General features: G+C 44.8%; 1 protein-coding gene across 1 annotated transcript in view; it reads left to right on the top strand.

Annotated features, from left to right (window-relative positions):
• LOC144692036 (NACHT, LRR and PYD domains-containing protein 3-like) overlaps positions 1 to 19,164 on the top strand; it is a 132,657-nt gene that overhangs the window by 37,725 nt on the left and 75,768 nt on the right. The window contains 4 exon segments of the mRNA XM_078560593.1: positions 2,758 to 2,915; positions 4,307 to 4,471; positions 12,456 to 12,629; positions 13,978 to 14,053. Of these exon segments, the coding sequence (XP_078416719.1) occupies positions 2,758 to 2,915; positions 4,307 to 4,471; positions 12,456 to 12,629; positions 13,978 to 14,053 (573 nt within the window).

The raw sequence follows: 19,164 nt of genomic DNA, 5'->3' as shown, positions 1-19,164 counted from the left end.
TTAAATATCTAGAAGGCCACAAGTCAGGAATATGAAGGAATGCTCTCCACTTGCCTGGATCAGTGCAGCTCTAACAACAATCAAGAAGCTCGACACCATCCAGGGGAAATGAGCATGCTTGTGCAGAATCCCATTGACCAACTTAAAATCCATTCCCTCCACCACTGACCCACATTGGCGGCAGCATCACACCAAGACTCCTTCAACAGCAAATTCCAAAACCGTGGCCTTTATCACCTGGAAGGACAAGGTCAGCAGATGCATCACAAACTGCAAGTGCCCCTCGAAGTCACACACCATCCTGACTTGGAACTATATCCCCGTCCCTGCACTGTCACCTGGTCAAAACGTGCAAGTGAAGCTTGAGATTCAACATACAGACGTGTTCCATATGAGTCTTTACTTAGACACCCATTTAATATAATTAATCTCCCACCTTGCGCAGCTCTGCTGCTGTTTCTTTGAATGTCTTTAACATTTCCCTTGAACCGTTAGCACATGAGGCAAAAATGCTGGAAATGAATTGAACTTATTCTGTGTTGTCCTTCCATTGTCACCCTTTGCAGGAGGCAGTGAACTGTTAAAGGCCCAGTAATGACCTCAAAATAATGGTGAAAGATTAATTTTGTGATGCACCATCTTAAAATTCATTGAAGACACATACACAGTAAGGTGATAGGTCACAACAAAATATAACCCTGTGAAACCCAAGTGCAATGAGATGAACCTTTTAAAGTGATGATGGGGGCTCCTACGTTGTGCTCCCCCTGCGCTGTCAGCTGAGGTGGTGGCAGGGTGCTGACATTTCTCCTCCGAGGATTTCATTGACCATGGTGGCTGTCCTCTGGTTTCCTGAGGTCTGGAGGGCCCCAGCATACTGAGGGCCTCCTGCACAGATAGGCTCTGTTATCATGGGTTTGTCAGGTGCTGGTGTTCCGGTCAGAGCAGTGGAGGACCCGCTGCCAAATCCAGGATCACTCTGAGAGGAGCCCCCAGATGCTACAGGCAGTCTCTCCTATACACTTTCAGGGCACACTGGACCCTCCCTGCTCACCTGAGGAGTCCGAGGACTTGGTGATGACTCCAGTCACCCTACCCCCTCTCACCCAGCCATTGCACATGGAGGTGGTGATGAGATGCAGGTCAGTGTGTATCTCCAATCGTTGGTCTGCTGGATTGACTGTCCACCAAGATCACCAATCTCTCAGTACAGGATGACTAGGGCACACATGCCCAGGACAAAGCAATACTCATCACTTGGATTAACGCCTGCATCCATTGTGTCTGGTTACACACAGCTTCATTATGTTAACATACCTCATGCTGCAGTTCCAACATCTGCTACCTTGTTGAAGACGCTGGTGACATGTCATCAGCCCGAAGCTTGACATTGCCTTTCCCTCCCAAAGCCCTCCGAGTGTGAGTGACCTTGGCTATTACTGTATCCATCAGCTGCTCGGGCGTGTCTGTGCTGTTCACCAGATTGTGACTCCTTTACTAATGGAATGTAACTATCTCCCGACGTGATAGTACCTGCACTGGTGGAGGGTACAAGGGGAATAATGTGACGGTGCACCCTCTGAGGTCCCCTTCACGTCCTCAGAGGTGGATGGCTGTCACCCGGTCACAGCCCTCGATCTGTGAAAGAAAAAATAGTGTTTCTAGGGAAATGTTTGTTTTGTGATCGCCAGAGGGTCTCCTGTGTCCATCCATTAGGGCACTCATTCTCTCAGCTCCACAACCCACCTCAACATCAGTGATTGCCCACCCTGCCTCCAGATCTCCCAGTTCATGTGTCTGAATTTCCATTGGTGGAAGGATGAGGAGATCTGGGGTACAATGACCCATCTTGGCTCAGTCACTCTCGTCAGCAGTTTTCATCTGCAAGCATAGAAATCTTCATGTAACTCGCCCATCAAAGAGACACACTAGCCTATACTGGTGGCAGCCTGACTGTCCCGCATGGCACCACATGCATGTCTCCTGCATGCAGCACTCATCAGCGTGCAACCCTTGATCTGTCTTCTGTCATTTCAGCTCTTCATTCAGTAACCAGGGCTCCCTCGCTAGTCCCTCCAGAGTTGCTGTGTTTGAAAGTACTGTTGGCTGCCTTTACAGATGGCGCCAGCATTGTCTGAACCGGGACGTCCCAAGTCTGCACCCCCGAAGTGGACGGCTCCTCCCACCTGTCAGCTCTGATAATATCGTATTCGTAACTCTGACTACCCTGACCCTCCATCCAAACAGCCACTTACAATTTGATCAGGCCTTCACTGCCTCCGGTAAAATTCCAGTCATTATCTTCAGCCCCATCACAAACTCCATTCCCAAGCCATTGACCATCCCAAGCCCCTCCCCAGCAACCCGGATAAGGACATGGGAATCCTGTGCTTTTGTTTTGTATCATTATCCTTTTTCATATTGTCCATTCCTTGCCACCTTCCCATCCCCATTTCCCTGTTGCTTAAAACCTGTTGATTCGCTGATTTTTTTCTTTCAATTCTAATGAAAATGCATTGACAGAAACATTAAACTCTTTTTCTCTTTGAACAGATATTGCCTGACCTGCTGAGTATTTCCAGCATATTCTATTTAGATTTCAGATTTACACCAACGTTTTACCTACTAGATCAATGGAAGTTGTTTCTTGAATTTCTCACACTATATATTATTATTGTCATTCATGGTCTTTAAAACACTGACTTTACACTGATCCCTGTTATCTTTCTCCCTCTGATCTTCAGCTTGTGTTGTAACGATCTCACAAGTTCTGCTGTCGAGGATCTCGCCGCTGCTCTCAGTACAAACTGGTCACTGACGGATCTGAACCTTGATCATAATAAACTGGGAGATTCAGGGGTGAATCTATTGTCTGAGACTCTGAGGGATCCGGACTGTAAAATACAGGAACTGGGGTAGGTACAAACTGTGTGAGATTGTGTTTATAATAGGATAGAAAACAAAACAATGTCAGCCCTGTTACTGGTATAATAAATGAACGCTGGCCAATTTTACTAGTGCCGGTGATAAAGTTATTAATTTTAAAAATCTCCATTTACTCTGATTCATGTAATTTCTGTCACTAATCCCATCTATGGGATGTCAGTTCCACAGATGTTTCTGCTGAGGGTGCTGGGGAATAAAGTGATGGTGCACCCTCTGAGGACCTCTCCTCCTCCTCGGAGGTGGGCTGTCCCCCGGTCACAGGAGTCCTTGATTTGTGAGAGCGAGAAGAGTGATTCGAGGGCAATGCACATTACAACACACCCTTCAGATTATTGTGTGTGAACAGTGATTCACACATGAACACGATGTTTTGTGGTCACCAGAGGCTCTCCTCTGTCCATCTATTTAAACACTCTCTCTCCCAGCTCCATAACCCATCTCACCATCAGTAATTGCCGCCCAGCCTCTAGGCTTCCCAGCTCCAGCGCTTCAACTTCCATCAAAGTCCAGAATGAGCCTAAGATGATGCAGCCTGACTGTCCATCATGACACAACAGGGATGGGTCCTGCATGGAGCCATTTGGTCATCACAAATCAACTCTGAATGGGCCCTCCAGAGAGGCTGACATGTCTCTAACAACCAATGCTGCTGCCTGGGCATTGCCAGTGGCTGGGAGGGAATGACCTTTCTACCAATTTCACTTTCATCATAAGCCATAAATGAAGTTGTAAGCTTGACCCTGTGTGCAGCACTCACGGCCATTATCCTCATCCCCACCAAAAACTCCATCCCCTGATCACTGATGTTCCATGTCCTCTAGCAATCCCGAGCAAGGACTTGGGGATACTGTGGATGTGTCTTGCAAGCAGGGAAATTATCCCTTTGAGGTCGTGACCCTAGAATTACAGCGAGTATGACGTGGTTCAACACCCAATAGAACAATTGGGACGTTAATGGGTTTAATTTCCCGCTTCATTATCCGCGGGAGCTCTTCAACGTTTGCGCGTGCCCGCCAAATGAAATATCGCACGAGTGCGCGATGACGTCAGGACGCTCGTCCGACATCATCTCGCCCGATTCCCCGCCTGCTTGGGTCAGGCACGCGCCCGCCTGCGGGACTCTGGGCTCAGTTTCTCCCTTCACAGATAGTGTCTCCCAGGCTGACTATTTACAGAACATTCCTTTATATTTCACATCCACAGCATCAATTATAGATTGCTTTTATGTTTGAAGTTGTGTTTCTTGAATGTTTCACACTTTATATTGTTATTTTAATTAGTTACATTCTTTGAAAAAAACTGGAAATTTATTCTGATTCCTGTTATTTTTTCTCTCTCGAACCCTCCCCTCACCCCCCAGTCTATGGGGCAACAATCTGACAGATTCTTGTGCTGAGGATCTTGCCTCTGTTTTTAATCGCTCACTGACAGATCTGGACCTGACTGCTAACGAACTGGGAGATTCAGGAATGAAACGACTGTCTTTAGCTCTGAGGAGACCGGACTGTAAAATACAGAAACTGGAATAAGTACTAGACAGTGTGAGATTGTGTTTAGAATAACTGAATATTTAACAATATATTTGCGCACTGTTACTAGTATTAAAAAACACTGTTCATTATTATTAGTGTTAGCTATGAATAAAAGGAAACATTTAGTTTGATTCATGTTATTTCTCTCTCTGAACCCTAGGCTATGGGATGCCAGTCCCAAAGATCTTTGTGTCTCGGGTGTAGAGGAATATTGCGAGGTCTCCCCTCCTCCTCAGAGTTGGGTGTCTGTCCCCGGTCACTGTGGCCATTAATTTGCGAAAAAGAAAAAAGTGATTAGATGGCAAAAGTAAGGAAAAGGTCCTGGGGTCGCTCTGTTAATAACTGATGACATTAGCACAGTAGTCAGAGATGACCTTAGTTCAGAAGATCAAGATGTAGAATTAATTTGAGTAGAAATAAGAATTAGCAAAGGTAACATGTCACTTTTTATTCAATCATGGGATCCAGGCATCACTGGCTTGGCCAACATTAATTGCCATCCTTAATTGTCCTTGGAAAAGTTGTGTTGAGCTGCCTTCTTGAACCACAGCAGTCCATGTGGGAGTAGCTTATAGGCCCCTAATACCTTCACAATTTCGGACAGAATATACAGAAAAAAACATGTGTGCCTGTAAGAATGGTGCTGCAATAACCGCGGGTTATTTTAATCTTCATACATATTGGATGAAGAAGAATGACAAAGGTTTCCTGGAAGATGAGCTCGTAGAGTGTATTCAAGACAACTTCTTAGTCAGTATATCCTAGTACCCACCACAGGACGGCTATTTTAGACCTGGGAATGTTCAATGAGACTGGATTAATTAATGACATCTTAATAAAGATGCCTATAATTAGCATAGTATGAGAGCAAGTTAGAAGTATAAAACCTGATAATGGTTCTCCAAATATTTATATAGGAACTGAGAACTAAAGTGTGCACAGGTTTCTTCGAGAATGAGGCTGGGAAATTAATATTGGGAAAGGAGGAAATGGCAGAAGTGTTGAACAGGCAATTTGTGTCCCTCTTCACTGTAGAATAAACAAGAAACATCCCAAGAATACTTGGAAATCAAGAGGTAAAAAGAAAGGAGGAACTTAAAACAATCAGGGTTGCGAGGGAAAAGGTATTAAGGAAACTATTAGAACCAAAGATTGACAAGTCCCTTGACTTGATGGCTTTCATCATAGGGTCTTAAAGGAAGTGGCTGCAGACAGAGTAGATGCATTGATTGTGATCTTCCAAAATTCTCTAGATTCATGGAAGGTCCAGCAGATTGGAAATCACATGGGGAGAATGTATTAGATTTCTTTGAGGAAGTAACATGAAAATTGATAAAGGAGAATCTGTAGATTTGGTGCACTTGGATTTCCAAAAGCAATTTGATAAGGTGTGACATTAAAGATATAAAATATAACAAGATAAGATTTTGTAATATAGGTAGTAGCATATTAGTATGTATAGATGATTGATTAGCTAACAACAAACAGAGAGTTGGGGTAAAGGGTCATTTTCGGTTTGGCAAACTGCTAATAGTGGAGTGACACAAAGTTCAGTGCTGGGGCCTCAAATACCTGTGTAAATTACTTGGGTGACGGAACTGAATGCATGGTAGCTAAATTTGCTGATGGCGCAATGGTAGGAAAGTAACTTGTCAAGTGGACAAAAGGAGTCTATTAAGGGATTTAGAGGTGACGTGAATGGGCAAAAAATTGGCAGATGGAGTTTAATGTGGGACAATGTGAATTTGTCCTCTTTGGCTCTAAGAATAAAAAAGCAGTGTCTTACCTGATTGGAGAAAGACTGCAGACTGTACGGTACTGAGGGATCTGGGAGCCCCAGTCCATGAATCGCTAGGCATTCAGTGGAGCAAGTGATTAGGGAGACAATTGGTCTGCTGGCGCTTCTGTGGACGCTGTGGCTGAAGCAGTTCCAACGACTGTCTAGTAAACCGAAGATCCTGAGTGTGAACCTCAGTGGTGCCTTTACCCCAATTTCCATTCAAGGCTTTGAAATGTGATGTGTTTACAACAAAAATACTTTGATGCACAAAAACCTAGCAACCAAAGTGTCCCAACGGAAGAAATCAAGAATTGTATTAGATCAAGGGAAGAGATGTATAAAGTTGCCAGAAAAAGGAAAGCCTGAGGATTGGGAACATTTTAGAAATCTGCCGAGGAGGACATAGAAATGGAATAAGAAAGAAAAGATAGAATATGAGAGTAAACTAGCAAGAAACACAAGAACTGATTGTCAATGCTTATGTAGGTATGTAAAAAGGAAAATATTAGTAAAAATAAATGTGGTTCAATTTCAAGCAAAGTCAGGAAAATTTACAATGCGGAATAAGGAAATGGCAGAGAAATTAAAGAAATACTTTGTGTCTGTCTTCACAGAGAAAAATACTAAAAGATCGCTCAGAAATAAAGGAGAATCAAGGGACTAGTGTAAACGAGGAACTGCAAGATATTAATATTTGTTAAAAAAAAGTATTCGAAAAATTACTGGGACCTAAAGTAGATAAACCCCCTGAACCTGATGTTTTACATCCAAGAGTGTTGAAGGAAGTGGCTGCAGAGATAGTAGATGCGTTGTTGATCATATTTCAAAATTCTGTAGCCTCTGGAATGGTTTCTGCAGATTGGAAGGTGGGAAATATAACCCCGTTGTTTAAGATAGGAGGTAGAGAGTAAACTGGGAACTAGAGATCTGTTAGCCTGACATAAGTAGTAGGGAAAATGCTAGATTCTGCAATAAAGGATGTGATAATAGAACAGTTAGAAAATAATGGTAGCATTGGGCAGATTCAACATGGATTTATGAAAGGGAAATCATGTTTAACATACTTGTTGGGGTTTTTGAGGGTGCAGTCAGCAGAATAGATAAGGGGAGACCCATGGATGTGGTACAGTGAGGTAGCACAAGGATCACAGCCGCAGCTATACACAATCTATATCAATGATTTGGATGTGGGGATTAAATGTAATATTTAGATGTTTGCGGGTGACTGGAAATTAAGTGGAAGTGTGAGTTGTGAGGAGGATGCAAAGATGTTTCGATGGGATCTGGAGAGGATAAGAGATTGGCCAAAATTTGGCAGATGGAATACAATATGGAGAAATGTGAGGTTATCCACATTGGCAGGAAATAACAAATACAGACATCTGTTAAATGGTGAGAGACTGGGAAGCGTTGATCTTCCAAGATATTTCAATGTCCTTGTTCATGGCTCACTTAAAGCTAACATGCAGGTACAGCAAACAGTTAAAAAGGTAAATGTTAGGTTGGCTTTTATTACAAGTGTATTTGAGTTTAGGAGTAAAGATGTCTCACTGCCTTGGTGAGACGGCAACAGGAGCATTCTATGCAGTTTTTGTCTTCTTACCTAAGGAAAGATATACTTGTCTTAGACTGAGTGCAATGAAGGTTCCACTAAAATAATTCCTGGAGCAATGCGTGCTGAGGAAAAATTAAATAGACTGGACCTCTATTCTCTTGAGTTTAGAAGAATGAGAGGTGATCTCATTCAGGCATACAAAATTCTTACAGGGATTGACAGTGTAGATGCAGGTAGGAGGTTGCCCCATGCTGGGGGTGTCTAGAACCAGGGCCACAGTCTCAGATTAAGGGGCAGGCCATTTAGGACTCAGATGTGCAGGAATCTCTTCACTCAGACGGTGGTGAATATTTGGAATTGACTGCCCCAGAGGAGGCTCAGTCATTTAGTATGTTCAAGACTGGGATTTATAGATTTCTACACATTGAAAGCATCATGGAACATGGGGTTAATAAAAGGAAATGTTGTTGAAGTGGAAGATGAACCATGATCTCAGTGAATGGCGGAGTGGGCTCTAAGGGCTGAATAGCTGGCTCCTGCCCCTATTTCATATGTTTTTATTGCAAGGGGAATGCATTGTAAAATAAGTTTTGCTGCAGCTAAACCGGGCTTTAGTCAGACAGCATCTGGAGTAAACTATACAGTTTTGGTCTATTTAGTTAAGAAAGGGTATAATTGCATTAGAACCGGTTCAGAGAAGGTTCACTCGACTGATTGCTGGGATGAAGGGGTTTATTTTATGATGTAAAGTTAAGCAGATTGGGCCTTTCCCCGTTGGAGTTCAGGAGGCTGAGAGGTGATCTTATTGAACACAGAAGATCCTGAGGGGACTTGATAGGGTTTGTGCTGAGAGGATTTTTCCTCTTGTGGGAGGAGAACTTAGGGACACTGTTTTAAAAAATAGCGGTCTCCCATTTAAGACTCAGATGAGAAGAAATTTAGTTAGTCTGTGGAATTCTCTTCCCAAGAGGCGAGTGGAGGCTGGGTCATTAAATATATTCAAGGCTGAGTTAAGGTAGATTTTTGATTGACTAGAGAATTGAGGGTTACGCAGATCAACAGGAAAGCGGAGTTCAGGCCAGAATCAGATCAGCCAGAATCAGATCAGCCATCATCTTATCAAATGACGGAGAAGGCTTCGGGGCTGAATAGCCTACTCCTGCTCCTAGTTATTCTGTTCTTATTCCAACACCTCCTTCAGACAACAATCTGTGGCCAGTGATGGATAGAGAAGCATTATGTTTTGTGGACCCCAGAGGCTCTCCTGTGCCCGTTCATTAGGCCACTCGATCTCTCAGCTCCACCAACCATCCGCCCTGCCTTCAGGACTCCCAGCTGCAGCACTTCATCTTCCATTGGTGTAAGGATGGCAAGATCTGGACGCCAGCAGTCTTAGTGGCTCCTTCCCTGACATCATGTGCTCTCTTCTACAAGCACATACATTTCTATGGTTACTCACCCATCAAAGGTACACATTAGTCTATGCTGATGTCAGCCTGGCTGTCCATCATGTCACCACAGAGATGCCTCCTGCATGTGGACACTCAGTCTTGGCAGTGCAGGGTCAACTCTCACTGGCCAGGGCCTTCCACAGAGAGGCTGACATGTCTCTGACAGTCAATGCTGCTACCTGGGCATCCTTAGTCACGTATAAGGCTGTACGTTTAACATTGGTGCTGCACTCACCTTGCCAGAACACATCAGGACTTTGATCCTTTTGTGTCACTGCAACCACGTGCCCCACACCTGCTCACCCCCTCAGCAATCTCCACCCAGGCTTACTTGGATTGACTGGGCCGATCTCCTCCTCCTTTCATGAGGGAACAAGACCTCCCTCCGAGCCCGAGCATTCTGAGGAAGCGCCTCCAGGGAGACATCAGTAAACCAGGGATGTTGCCTTCATAGCTTCCAGCAAGATCACAGCCATTATCCACAACCCGACCACAAACATCATTCCTGAGCCACGGACCATCCCATGTCCCCCCCCCCACCCCCGAGTGACATGGAGATACTGTGCTGCTGTCTTGCACAATCATCCCTTCTGTCAGTTAATCACATCGCAGATCCCATTCTGATCTCTCCTTGCCCGCAGATCTCCCAAACACCGTAGCATATAACCTGTCAATTCACTGCTATTTCCCAGTTCTAATAACAGCTCAGAATTTAATATGATAGAATTCTTCATCAAGATGGAGAGTGATGAAGTTGATTCTGAGTCTAGGTTCCTGAATCTTAATAAAGGAAACTACAATGGTATGAGGCGCAAGTTGGCTGTGATGTATTGGGAAAACGTTATTTAAAGGGGTGACGGTGGATAGGCAATGGCAAACATTCAAAGAGCACGTGGGTCAACTGCAACAATTGTTTATTCCTGGCATGCGCAGATGTAAAACAGGAAGGGTGGACAAACCATGGCTTACAAGGGAATTTAGAGACAACATTAAATAAAAGGAAAAGGCATACAAATTGGCCAGAGAAAACAACAGACCTGAGGATTGGGAGCAGTTTAGAGTCCAGTAAAGAAGGGCCAAATAATTGTTTAAGAAGAGGAAAATAGAGCATGAGAGTAAGTTTGCGGGGAATGTAAAAACTGACTGCAAAAGTTTCTATAGGTATGTGAAGAGAAAAAAATTGGTGAAGACAAATGTAGGTCCCTTACAGTCAAAAACAGGGCAAATTATAACGGGGAACAAAGAAGTGGCCGCCAATTAAATACATACTTTGGTTATGTCTTCACAAAGGAGGACACAAATAACATACCAGAAACGTTGAGGAACTCAGGGTTTAGTGAGAGGGAGGAACTGAAAGAAATCGGTATTGGTAGGGAAATGGGTTGGGGAAATTGATGGGATTGAAGGCCGATAAATCCCTAGGGCCTGATAATCTACATCCTAGAGTACTTAAGGAAGTGGCCCCAGAATAGTGGATACATTGGTGGTCATCTTCCGAGATTCTATAGACTCTGGAACAGTTCCTACAAATTGGAGTGTAGCTAATGTAACCCCACTATTTAAAAAGGGAGGTAGAGAGAAAACAGGGAATTATAGACCAGTCAGCCTGACGTCGGTAGTGGGGAAAATTCTAGAGTCCATTATAAAAGATTTAATAGCTGAGCACTTGGAAAACAGTGGCAGAGTGAGCATGGATATACGTAAGGGAAATCATGTTTGTCAAATGTACTGGAATTTTTTGAGGATGTAACTGGTAGAGTTGATGAGGGGGAGCCAGTGGATGTGGTTTATTTGGATGTTCAGAAGACTTTCGATAAAGTCCAGCCTAAGAGATTAGCATGTGAAATGAAAGCACATGGGATTGGGGGTAGTGTATTGAGATGGATAGAAAACAGGTTGACAGACAGGAAACAAAGATTAGGAATAAACAGGTCTTTTTCCGAATGCAGGCAGTGACTAGTGGGGTACCGCAGGGATCGGTGCTGGGACCACAACTATTCGAAATATATATTAATGATTTAGATGAGGGAACTAAATGTAATATCTCCAAATTTGCAGATGACACAAAACTGGGTGGGAGGGTGAGATGTGAGGAGGATGTGGAGATGCTTCAGTGTGATTTGGACAAGCTGAGTGAGTGGGCAAATGTATGGCAGATGCAGTATAATGTGGATAAATGTGAGGTTACCCACTTTGGTAGCAAAAACAGGAAGGCAGATTATATTCGGAATGGCTATAAATTGAGAGAGGGGAATGTGCAGCGATACCTGGGTGTCCACGTACACCAGTCGCTGAAGGTAAACATGCAGGTGCAGCAGGCGGCAAATAAGCCAAATGGTATGTTGGCCTTCATAGCCCAAGGATTCGAGTGCAGGAGCAGGTATGTCTTCCTGCAATTATACAGGGCCTTGGTGAAACCACACCTGGAGTATTGTGCGCAGTTTTGGACTCCTTATCAGAGGAATGATGTTCTTGCTATAGAGGGAGTGCAGCAAAGGTTTACCAGACTGATTCCTGGGATGGCGGGACTGACATATGAGGAGGAATTGTGTCGGTTAGGATTATATTCGCTAGAGCTCAGAAGAATCAGGGGGGACCTCAAAGAAAGCTATCAAATTCCAACAGGACTTGACAGGGTAGATTCAGGAAGGATGTTCCGGATGGTAGGGGATCCAGAACCGGGGGTCACACTCTGAGGATACGGGATAGACTATTTAGGACTGAGATGAGAAATTTCTTCACCCAGAAATTGGTGAGCAATACCACAGAAAGTAGTAGAGGCCAAAGCATTGCATGTGTTGAAGAAGGAGTTAGATATAGCTCTTGGGGCGAAAGGGATCAAAGGATATGGGGAGAAAGCGGGAGCAGGATATTGAGTTGGATGATCAACCATGATCATAATGAATGGTGGAGCAGGCTCGAAGGGCCGAATGGCCTACTCCTGCTCTTAGTTTCTATGCTTCTATGTTTAACTCTGATTCTCTCTTCACAAATACCTGCCTGATCTGCTGAGTATTTCCAGTATATTATATTTATATTTAATTTGCAGCATTAATAGTGTTTTCTTTTTCCTTTATAAATGGATGTTGTGCTTTTGGAATGTCTCTTACCGTATATTATTATTAATAGTATTCGTTAAAACACTGTGGATTTACCCTGATTCCTGTTATTTTTCTCCCCCTGTTCCTTAGTCTATGGGGTAACCGTCTCACTGATTCTTGTGCCGAGTATCTCGCCTCCGCTCTCAGTACAAACCGCTCACTGACGGATCTGAACCTGGTATACAACCGCTTCACAGACCAATCTGTCCCCGCATTCAGCCGACTCATCCTGACCTGTAGGACTCCAAATCTGATCAAGAGAGTGTTTGTGTTAATTTTTAGTGTAATAATTAAAATATAAATGGGATTTAAAATATAAATGGTCCTGAATCTATCAAACAGCAGCAATGAAAAGCGGATTGCCGCTGCTCGACAAGATTCTCCCAAACTGAAACTGCTTCATTTTCCTCCCGGGACCTTCAGCAGTGACCCCCCCTCCCCGGGGAGCTCCACCCGAGCAGAGTCTAATCGGGTCAGGGGAGAGTGGTGGGGTAGGGGGTTAATGCGGTCAGGTTGATGGCCAATGGGTCTGGGTCAGCGGCGTTGTTGGGTCGGGCTGTAGAGCCGGGGGTTTAGTCAGATTTGGTCAAGGACAGAGGTGGGAGGGTCAGGAGGTAGTCGGGTTGGCGGGGGTGTTTGGAGGGGTTAATCGGGTAGTGTGGGTGTAGTACGATGGTCAGTGGGGGGGGGTCGGGGTGGTTGTAGGGGTTAATCGGGTAGTGTGGGTGTAGTATGATGGTCAGTGAGGGAGTGCGGGTTGGAGGGGTTAATCGGGTAGTGTGGGTCTAGTATGATGTTCATTGGGGGGGTGTGTGTGTTTGGAGGGGTTAATCGGGTAGTGTGGGTGTAGTATGATGGTCAGTGAGGGAGTGGGGGTGGTTGGAGGGGTTAATCGGGTAGTGTGGGTGTAGTATGATGGTCAGTGGGGAGTGGGGGTTGGAGGGGTTAATCGGGTAGTGTGGGTCTAGTATGATGTTCATTGGGGGTGTGTGTGTGTTTGGAGGGGTTAATCGGGTAGTGTGGGTGTAGTATGATGGTCAGTGAGGGAGTGGGGGTGGTTGGAGGGGTTAATCGGGTAGTGTGGGTGTAGTATGATGGTCAGTGGGGAGTGGGGGTGGTTGGAGGGGTTAATCGGGTAGTGTGGGTGTATTATGATGGTCAGTGGGGGGTGGAGGTGGTTGGAGGGGTTAATCGGGTAGTGTGGGTGTAGTATGATGGTCAGTGTGGGGGTGGGGGGGGGATGATTGGGGGACTCAGTTGTGGAGTTACCCGGGTATTAGACCAGGTTTTACAGTCTAACATTTCCTGGGTAACTACCCGGGTAAGTCCTGTGGATTTGTCCCAAGTCTCCGATTCTTACCCAGAGTCAGAGACATTCACACAGGGTCCCGGGCAGCAGGGGTATTGCCCAGTGGAAATTTAAACCTCTGGGGAAATTCCCACGTAGGCCCGCAGGTCAGGACATCCCAGGGACCCGCTGCCCATCTTCAGCCATATGTCTGGTCTCTGATGACCCAGTGAGCAGGAGATTTGGACCATTAACTCCAGTCTCCCTGTTATTGACACTGTTGTTCAATCTGTTTATTCCTGTTTAATCTTTAATCTCTTTCAGGCTGGAGTACAATCAGTTCAGTCAAAATGGAGAAAATCAGCTGAAGTTGCTGCAGGGAACCAGATCTGGACTGAGAGTGAGATGCGAACCTTAGGATTGATAAACATTCCTGTTCTCATTATAGGAACATTTTTAACCGAGTTTCTCCCTCCCCTTTAACCGGCCGCGCTCCAGGTTTAAATCCTAATGGCCCTTTCCCAGTTTCCAGCTCGAGCTGAGTGAGCGTCATCTCCCATTGTGACGTCAGAGGCCCAGCCACAGGGTCACGAGACTCAGCCGCCCGGCCCCACAGGCGCTGCTTCTGCGGGATATCCGGGGCTGAATGTTCCCCAATGGGGCACTGGGGAAATGTGCAGACAGGGAGGGCCCAGGGTGGGGATCAGTCTGGGCTGCAGTGGGACATTGACAATTACACTCAGTATTCCTGGGATTGGGGGTAAAGCCCCTAGGGCTCCCGCTCAGTATCACTGCCCAGTGACCCTGCTGGGAAGTGAACCTGTGTGGGTTCAGGGTGGCTACAGGGTCTGTTCAGCTGGGTTAGATCCCACTGTCCAATAGAGACAAACACCCACTGGATGGGGTGTCCCAGAGAGAGTATCCTATTGGGGAGGTTCCAGCGGATTCTGTAACCGTGGGATTGGACTGAAATTATCAATGCTTTTCTGTCGTCCCTAAGAAAGAAATCTTCAGTTGTTGAAACAATGTGTTGAATTTAGACTCTGCCCTATTGATATTGCTGTAATTTACACACTGAAGGGTGAGTTTCTAAACAGCTGGAATGACAAAGAGGACTGGAGTGTGTCAAATAAGGATGGTGACCTGGTAAATTCACCCACCCGCTCAAAGAGTAACAAGTTGTGGAAGTTAAGTGACCCAGTGGAAACTACACTGCAGTAAATGGACAGGATCCATGTAGGGACCCACAGCCTGAAACTCTGCGGGCCTAATGCATGGGTTGTGGTCTGAACATAGAGCAGGATCACCAGCATTTAAACAGAGAGAAGATAGTTTGATGTTCTGGGTCAGGTTCCTTAAGATGTAGCTTTGTTGGATTGATATTATTTTCCAGATACTGATGGGCCTGTTGTACATTACATTATTTCCTGATTTATTTTACATTCCCCATCATATACAGTTTGTTTATTCTCCCCTCACTCTAAATAAATAGTGAAGTTTTACTGTGTTCATCAGGCTTCAAAAAATCAAGGAAGGGAACCAATAATTTGAAATCAGTAATAACCAGATTCGAACAACAGGCTCACACAAGAAAGATGATCTGGCATTAGATATCTCCTGGGGCCAGAGACTGACAGATCAAGGGACAGAGAGATAAGACTCTATGGTTTAATGTAAGGAATCAACTCAGAAATGTCAACATAATCACCATACAGTAATGAGAGATTAATACTGATACAGTGGAAAGAACAGGTAACAGGGACAAAAAAACACACTTTGTAAAGGCTTTTACACGCTTTTATGGTGTTGTCACTGACACCCAATTAACGCTCATAGCATACAATTTGCAATGAGATAAGTGGCCCATTTAATGGAGTCGATTTCAACTATCAGGGGAGAATTGTGTATTGGGTTATGTTGCTGGACTAACAATCCTGGGGTTTTGTTGATAACCCAGAGAACATGAGTTCAGATGAAAGTTTGAGAATTTTAATTCAGTTTAACAGAAGCTGGATTTTAAATAGAAACTGTTGTCATTGATCATTAATCTGCCCGAGTGCTTGTAAAGGAAACGTGCCATCCTTATCTGTCCTGTTCTGTCTCTGACTCCAGACTCTCCAATGTGATTGACTGTCATGTTCGCGGCCTCTGAAGTGCCCGAGTATTCCGCTTAGTTGTATCAAACAGTCACATCGATCATTCTAGGAGATGCCCCAACAGCGACATCTCAGGGTAATTTGAGTCGACAATTACAGTGACTTCACCAGCAACAGCCACAGCTGGGAAGTGGGTGGAACTTGTCACTCGGGTGTAAAACTGGTGTTTCAGATCCTTGAAATGGAAATTGAAAGGTTTCTGTGAGGCCGCTGATTTCTAATGCCACTTTCTCACTAGAGGAGCAAGTTGGGGGATAAATGTTCATGCAGACACCGGGGTGCTCCCCATATCTTCTTGTACTAGAGCGGCTGGGATGTGTTGTATCCACTGGAACAGACAGAGAGCGCCAGGGATTAACACCTCATCGGGGAAAGCAACAAACAATGGAAAAGAGAATCGGGCCGAGTCCAAAAAACCCGGACGATTTACTATATACCCCGTTATGGGCAAAATCCCAAGACAAACCTCTTCTCCAATCAACAGTATTAGATCGACAGACTACGGAATGGATGAATTAGATTCCTGAATGGTTCATAAATGAATCTCCCCAATCTGATCTAAACTTTAATTTTATAATCAGTGATCTAGTGAATACTTTTTGATGGTGATAGACTGAGTTAGCAGCCTCTCATTCATTGTGCTACTTACCTGCCTATTAATTGTCTAATTAATGTTCCTGGGTGACCCTGTCTGCAACTATACAGAATAGGTCCTCCCGATCCACTCCAGCTCTACCCTCATAATTGTAAACACCTCAAATAAATGGTCACTTAGTCTCCTCTGTTCCAAAGAAAACCACCCCAGCCGATCCAGCCTTTCCTCTTAGGAAATGGGTGAGTGCCAGGCTGTCAAGAGGACAAGGCCAGTAGTGCACTAATCCCCTCAGTGCATCTCGCTCTACAACATTTATTCAGCCCTGAATACTGGTGAGAATGACGGGTCAACTGGGGAGTGCAGCCAGAGCCAAACCCATGGTGCCACGGATTGTTCAGCTGACCGGGGGTGAGGAGGTGCAATAATTGGGGATTCTGTAGTTCAGGGAGACCGCTGGCCTTTCTGCGGCTGCAGACATGAGTCTTGGATGAGTTGTTGCCAAGCCAACCACCTCCCCCCAACCCCCATGGTGGGTCAAGGCCACGCCGAAATTGGCAAAGGCAAAGAAAACAATGCTCAAAAAGATGCAAATAAAAATATATAAGTTGTTGAATTCTGAGCTTGGAGGTTCTTCTCAGCATCACCACATCTCTCTTAAAAGAGCTGAGACCACAAGAAAATGACACTTGCGGCCCAGCTCCTTCTCAATAGAGATCAGTAAGAAGCATGTGCTACACCCGCGCTTTCTCTTTGTCAGATCTGAACAATTATTGTGTGTTGCGTCTCCTGTGTAATGGACCTAGAGCTAGTCTTCCCTATTATTCCCAAATTTCCCCTGTCCAATACAATGTGAACAATTATTGTGTTGTGTTCTTCTCTAATCTGTAAACTTCATTGTTCCGGAGTGTGGGAACATCTACTGGCCGGAACTGGGAACTATAACAGAGCGGCTCAGATTCACATTTACAGTCAGTGTTACAAAAACAGCCACAATGTGCAATGTAAGCAAATAGTTTCTGTCTGTTAATTATGTTGTATTGTTCCACATTTCATAGTGAGAAATGAATAGAATCGAGAAATAATAATGATATTGCTTCGCTCCTTGGATTATTGTGAATTTACCATTTTATTCTTTACTAGACATTAAGCACCATTTCTGTCTGATTTCTCAGGTTTACATGACTGAAAAAAACAAGCACAAATAGAATAAAAACTAAGCTGATGGCTTCACACGAAATAAAAGCAAAAGAAATGGGGGTGAAATACAAACAGAATAAAATGAACTGAATCTGAAAATGCTGGACAGGCTGATCCTGAAACATCTGTGGAGAAGTTCGGGTTAACAGTTCAGGACCCTGAACCTTCTCTGGACCTGAAAAAATAATCCAGCTTCTCCACAGAGAGATTTGAACATTCGCCTTCTTTATTTTAATAATGTTTTATTTTGATTTCAGAGTTGCTTATTTGGTATTGAAATATTCTTTTGTAAATTCCATGGGCCCAAATCTTCCTGTCTCCGGATGGTCAGAAATGGGGTGTTTGTGAGAAGATGTGTGTTAGGATCTTGCGGAAGTCCTGTCTCGGGAACTTTCCTTATTCAATGGGCCAAGGGAGCTGGACAGGCTTTTCCTGATTCCACATCCTGGGTTGTTCTTGCCCGGTGTCTTGGGGATGACACTAGGCAGTAAATAGGAACTCTCTGCTTCTTTCTTGTCTGTGAGCTTTCTGACTGGGACTCTTCCTGTTAATCCTGTTTTATTGTCACACTCACAAGGTCTGAACTGTTGATCTCTTTCCCATGGTCTCTAAGATTATTAACCAGGTTAGGAAGGAATCAGTGACCCTGACCAGTAACAGCTGTTTCCTAATGGTTATCCACAAGGGCGGTTCAGACATTCTCCTCACTTCATCATTAACGACCATAAATAAAACATAAAAGATACAGAACTACAGCAACAACAATAACTTCCATTTATAGGGCGCCTTTAACAAAGTAAAATGTCACAAGTTGCAGGAGGGTTACAGACAAATTTGACACAAGAACAGAGTAAATAGCAGCAGGTGTAAACCACACAGCCCGTCCAGCCCGCTCCGCTATTTCATATGGTCAGGGCTAGGATTCCCTTCCCGCCATCCGAAGAGTTGGTGGTGAACACATTCCCGCCAACTCCCACTGCCCCGCAGCCATTTCACTCTGGGATGAGAGTCAATTGGCTGCAGGTGGAACTTCTGCCCCTCACTGGGAGGAAGTCCCGCCTCAGAGAGCTGCTGGCTATTCTGATTGGTCGAGAGCTCTCTGGTCCCTGAGGCTCGAGGAGTGGAAAGGACCGGGACTGGAAGTAGCACCCAGAGCCTCAATCCCAAAATTCCAGCAACAGGTAATTTCTGGGGGCCTCAGGCCGGGTGGGGGGCGTCCTTGCAGCTACCGGGCTTAAGGGGTGGGGGCAAAGTTTTTCTTTATTCGTTCATGGGGTGCGGGTGTCCCAGGAAAGAAAGAATTTATTGCCCATCTGTAATTGCCCATGAACAGAGTAACTGGCTAGGCCACTTCCGAAGGCATTTAAGATTCAACCACATTACTCTGGAGTAATGTAGGAGTTTGGATCCACATGTAGACGAGACCAGGTAAGGATGACGGATGAGAGATTTCCTTCCCTAAAGGACATTCGTGCACAAGATGGGTCTTTACAACAATTGACATTAGTTTCATAGTCACCATCACTGAGACTAGTTTCTATTCCAGAATTTGTGTAAGTAAAT

This window comes from Cetorhinus maximus, chromosome 16 (assembly GCF_964194155.1).
Source record: "Cetorhinus maximus chromosome 16, sCetMax3.hap1.1, whole genome shotgun sequence".
Lineage (NCBI taxonomy): Eukaryota > Metazoa > Chordata > Chondrichthyes > Lamniformes > Cetorhinidae > Cetorhinus > Cetorhinus maximus.
Note: the sequence above shows the minus strand (reverse complement) of the source record. Positions and strands in the feature narration are given on the sequence as shown.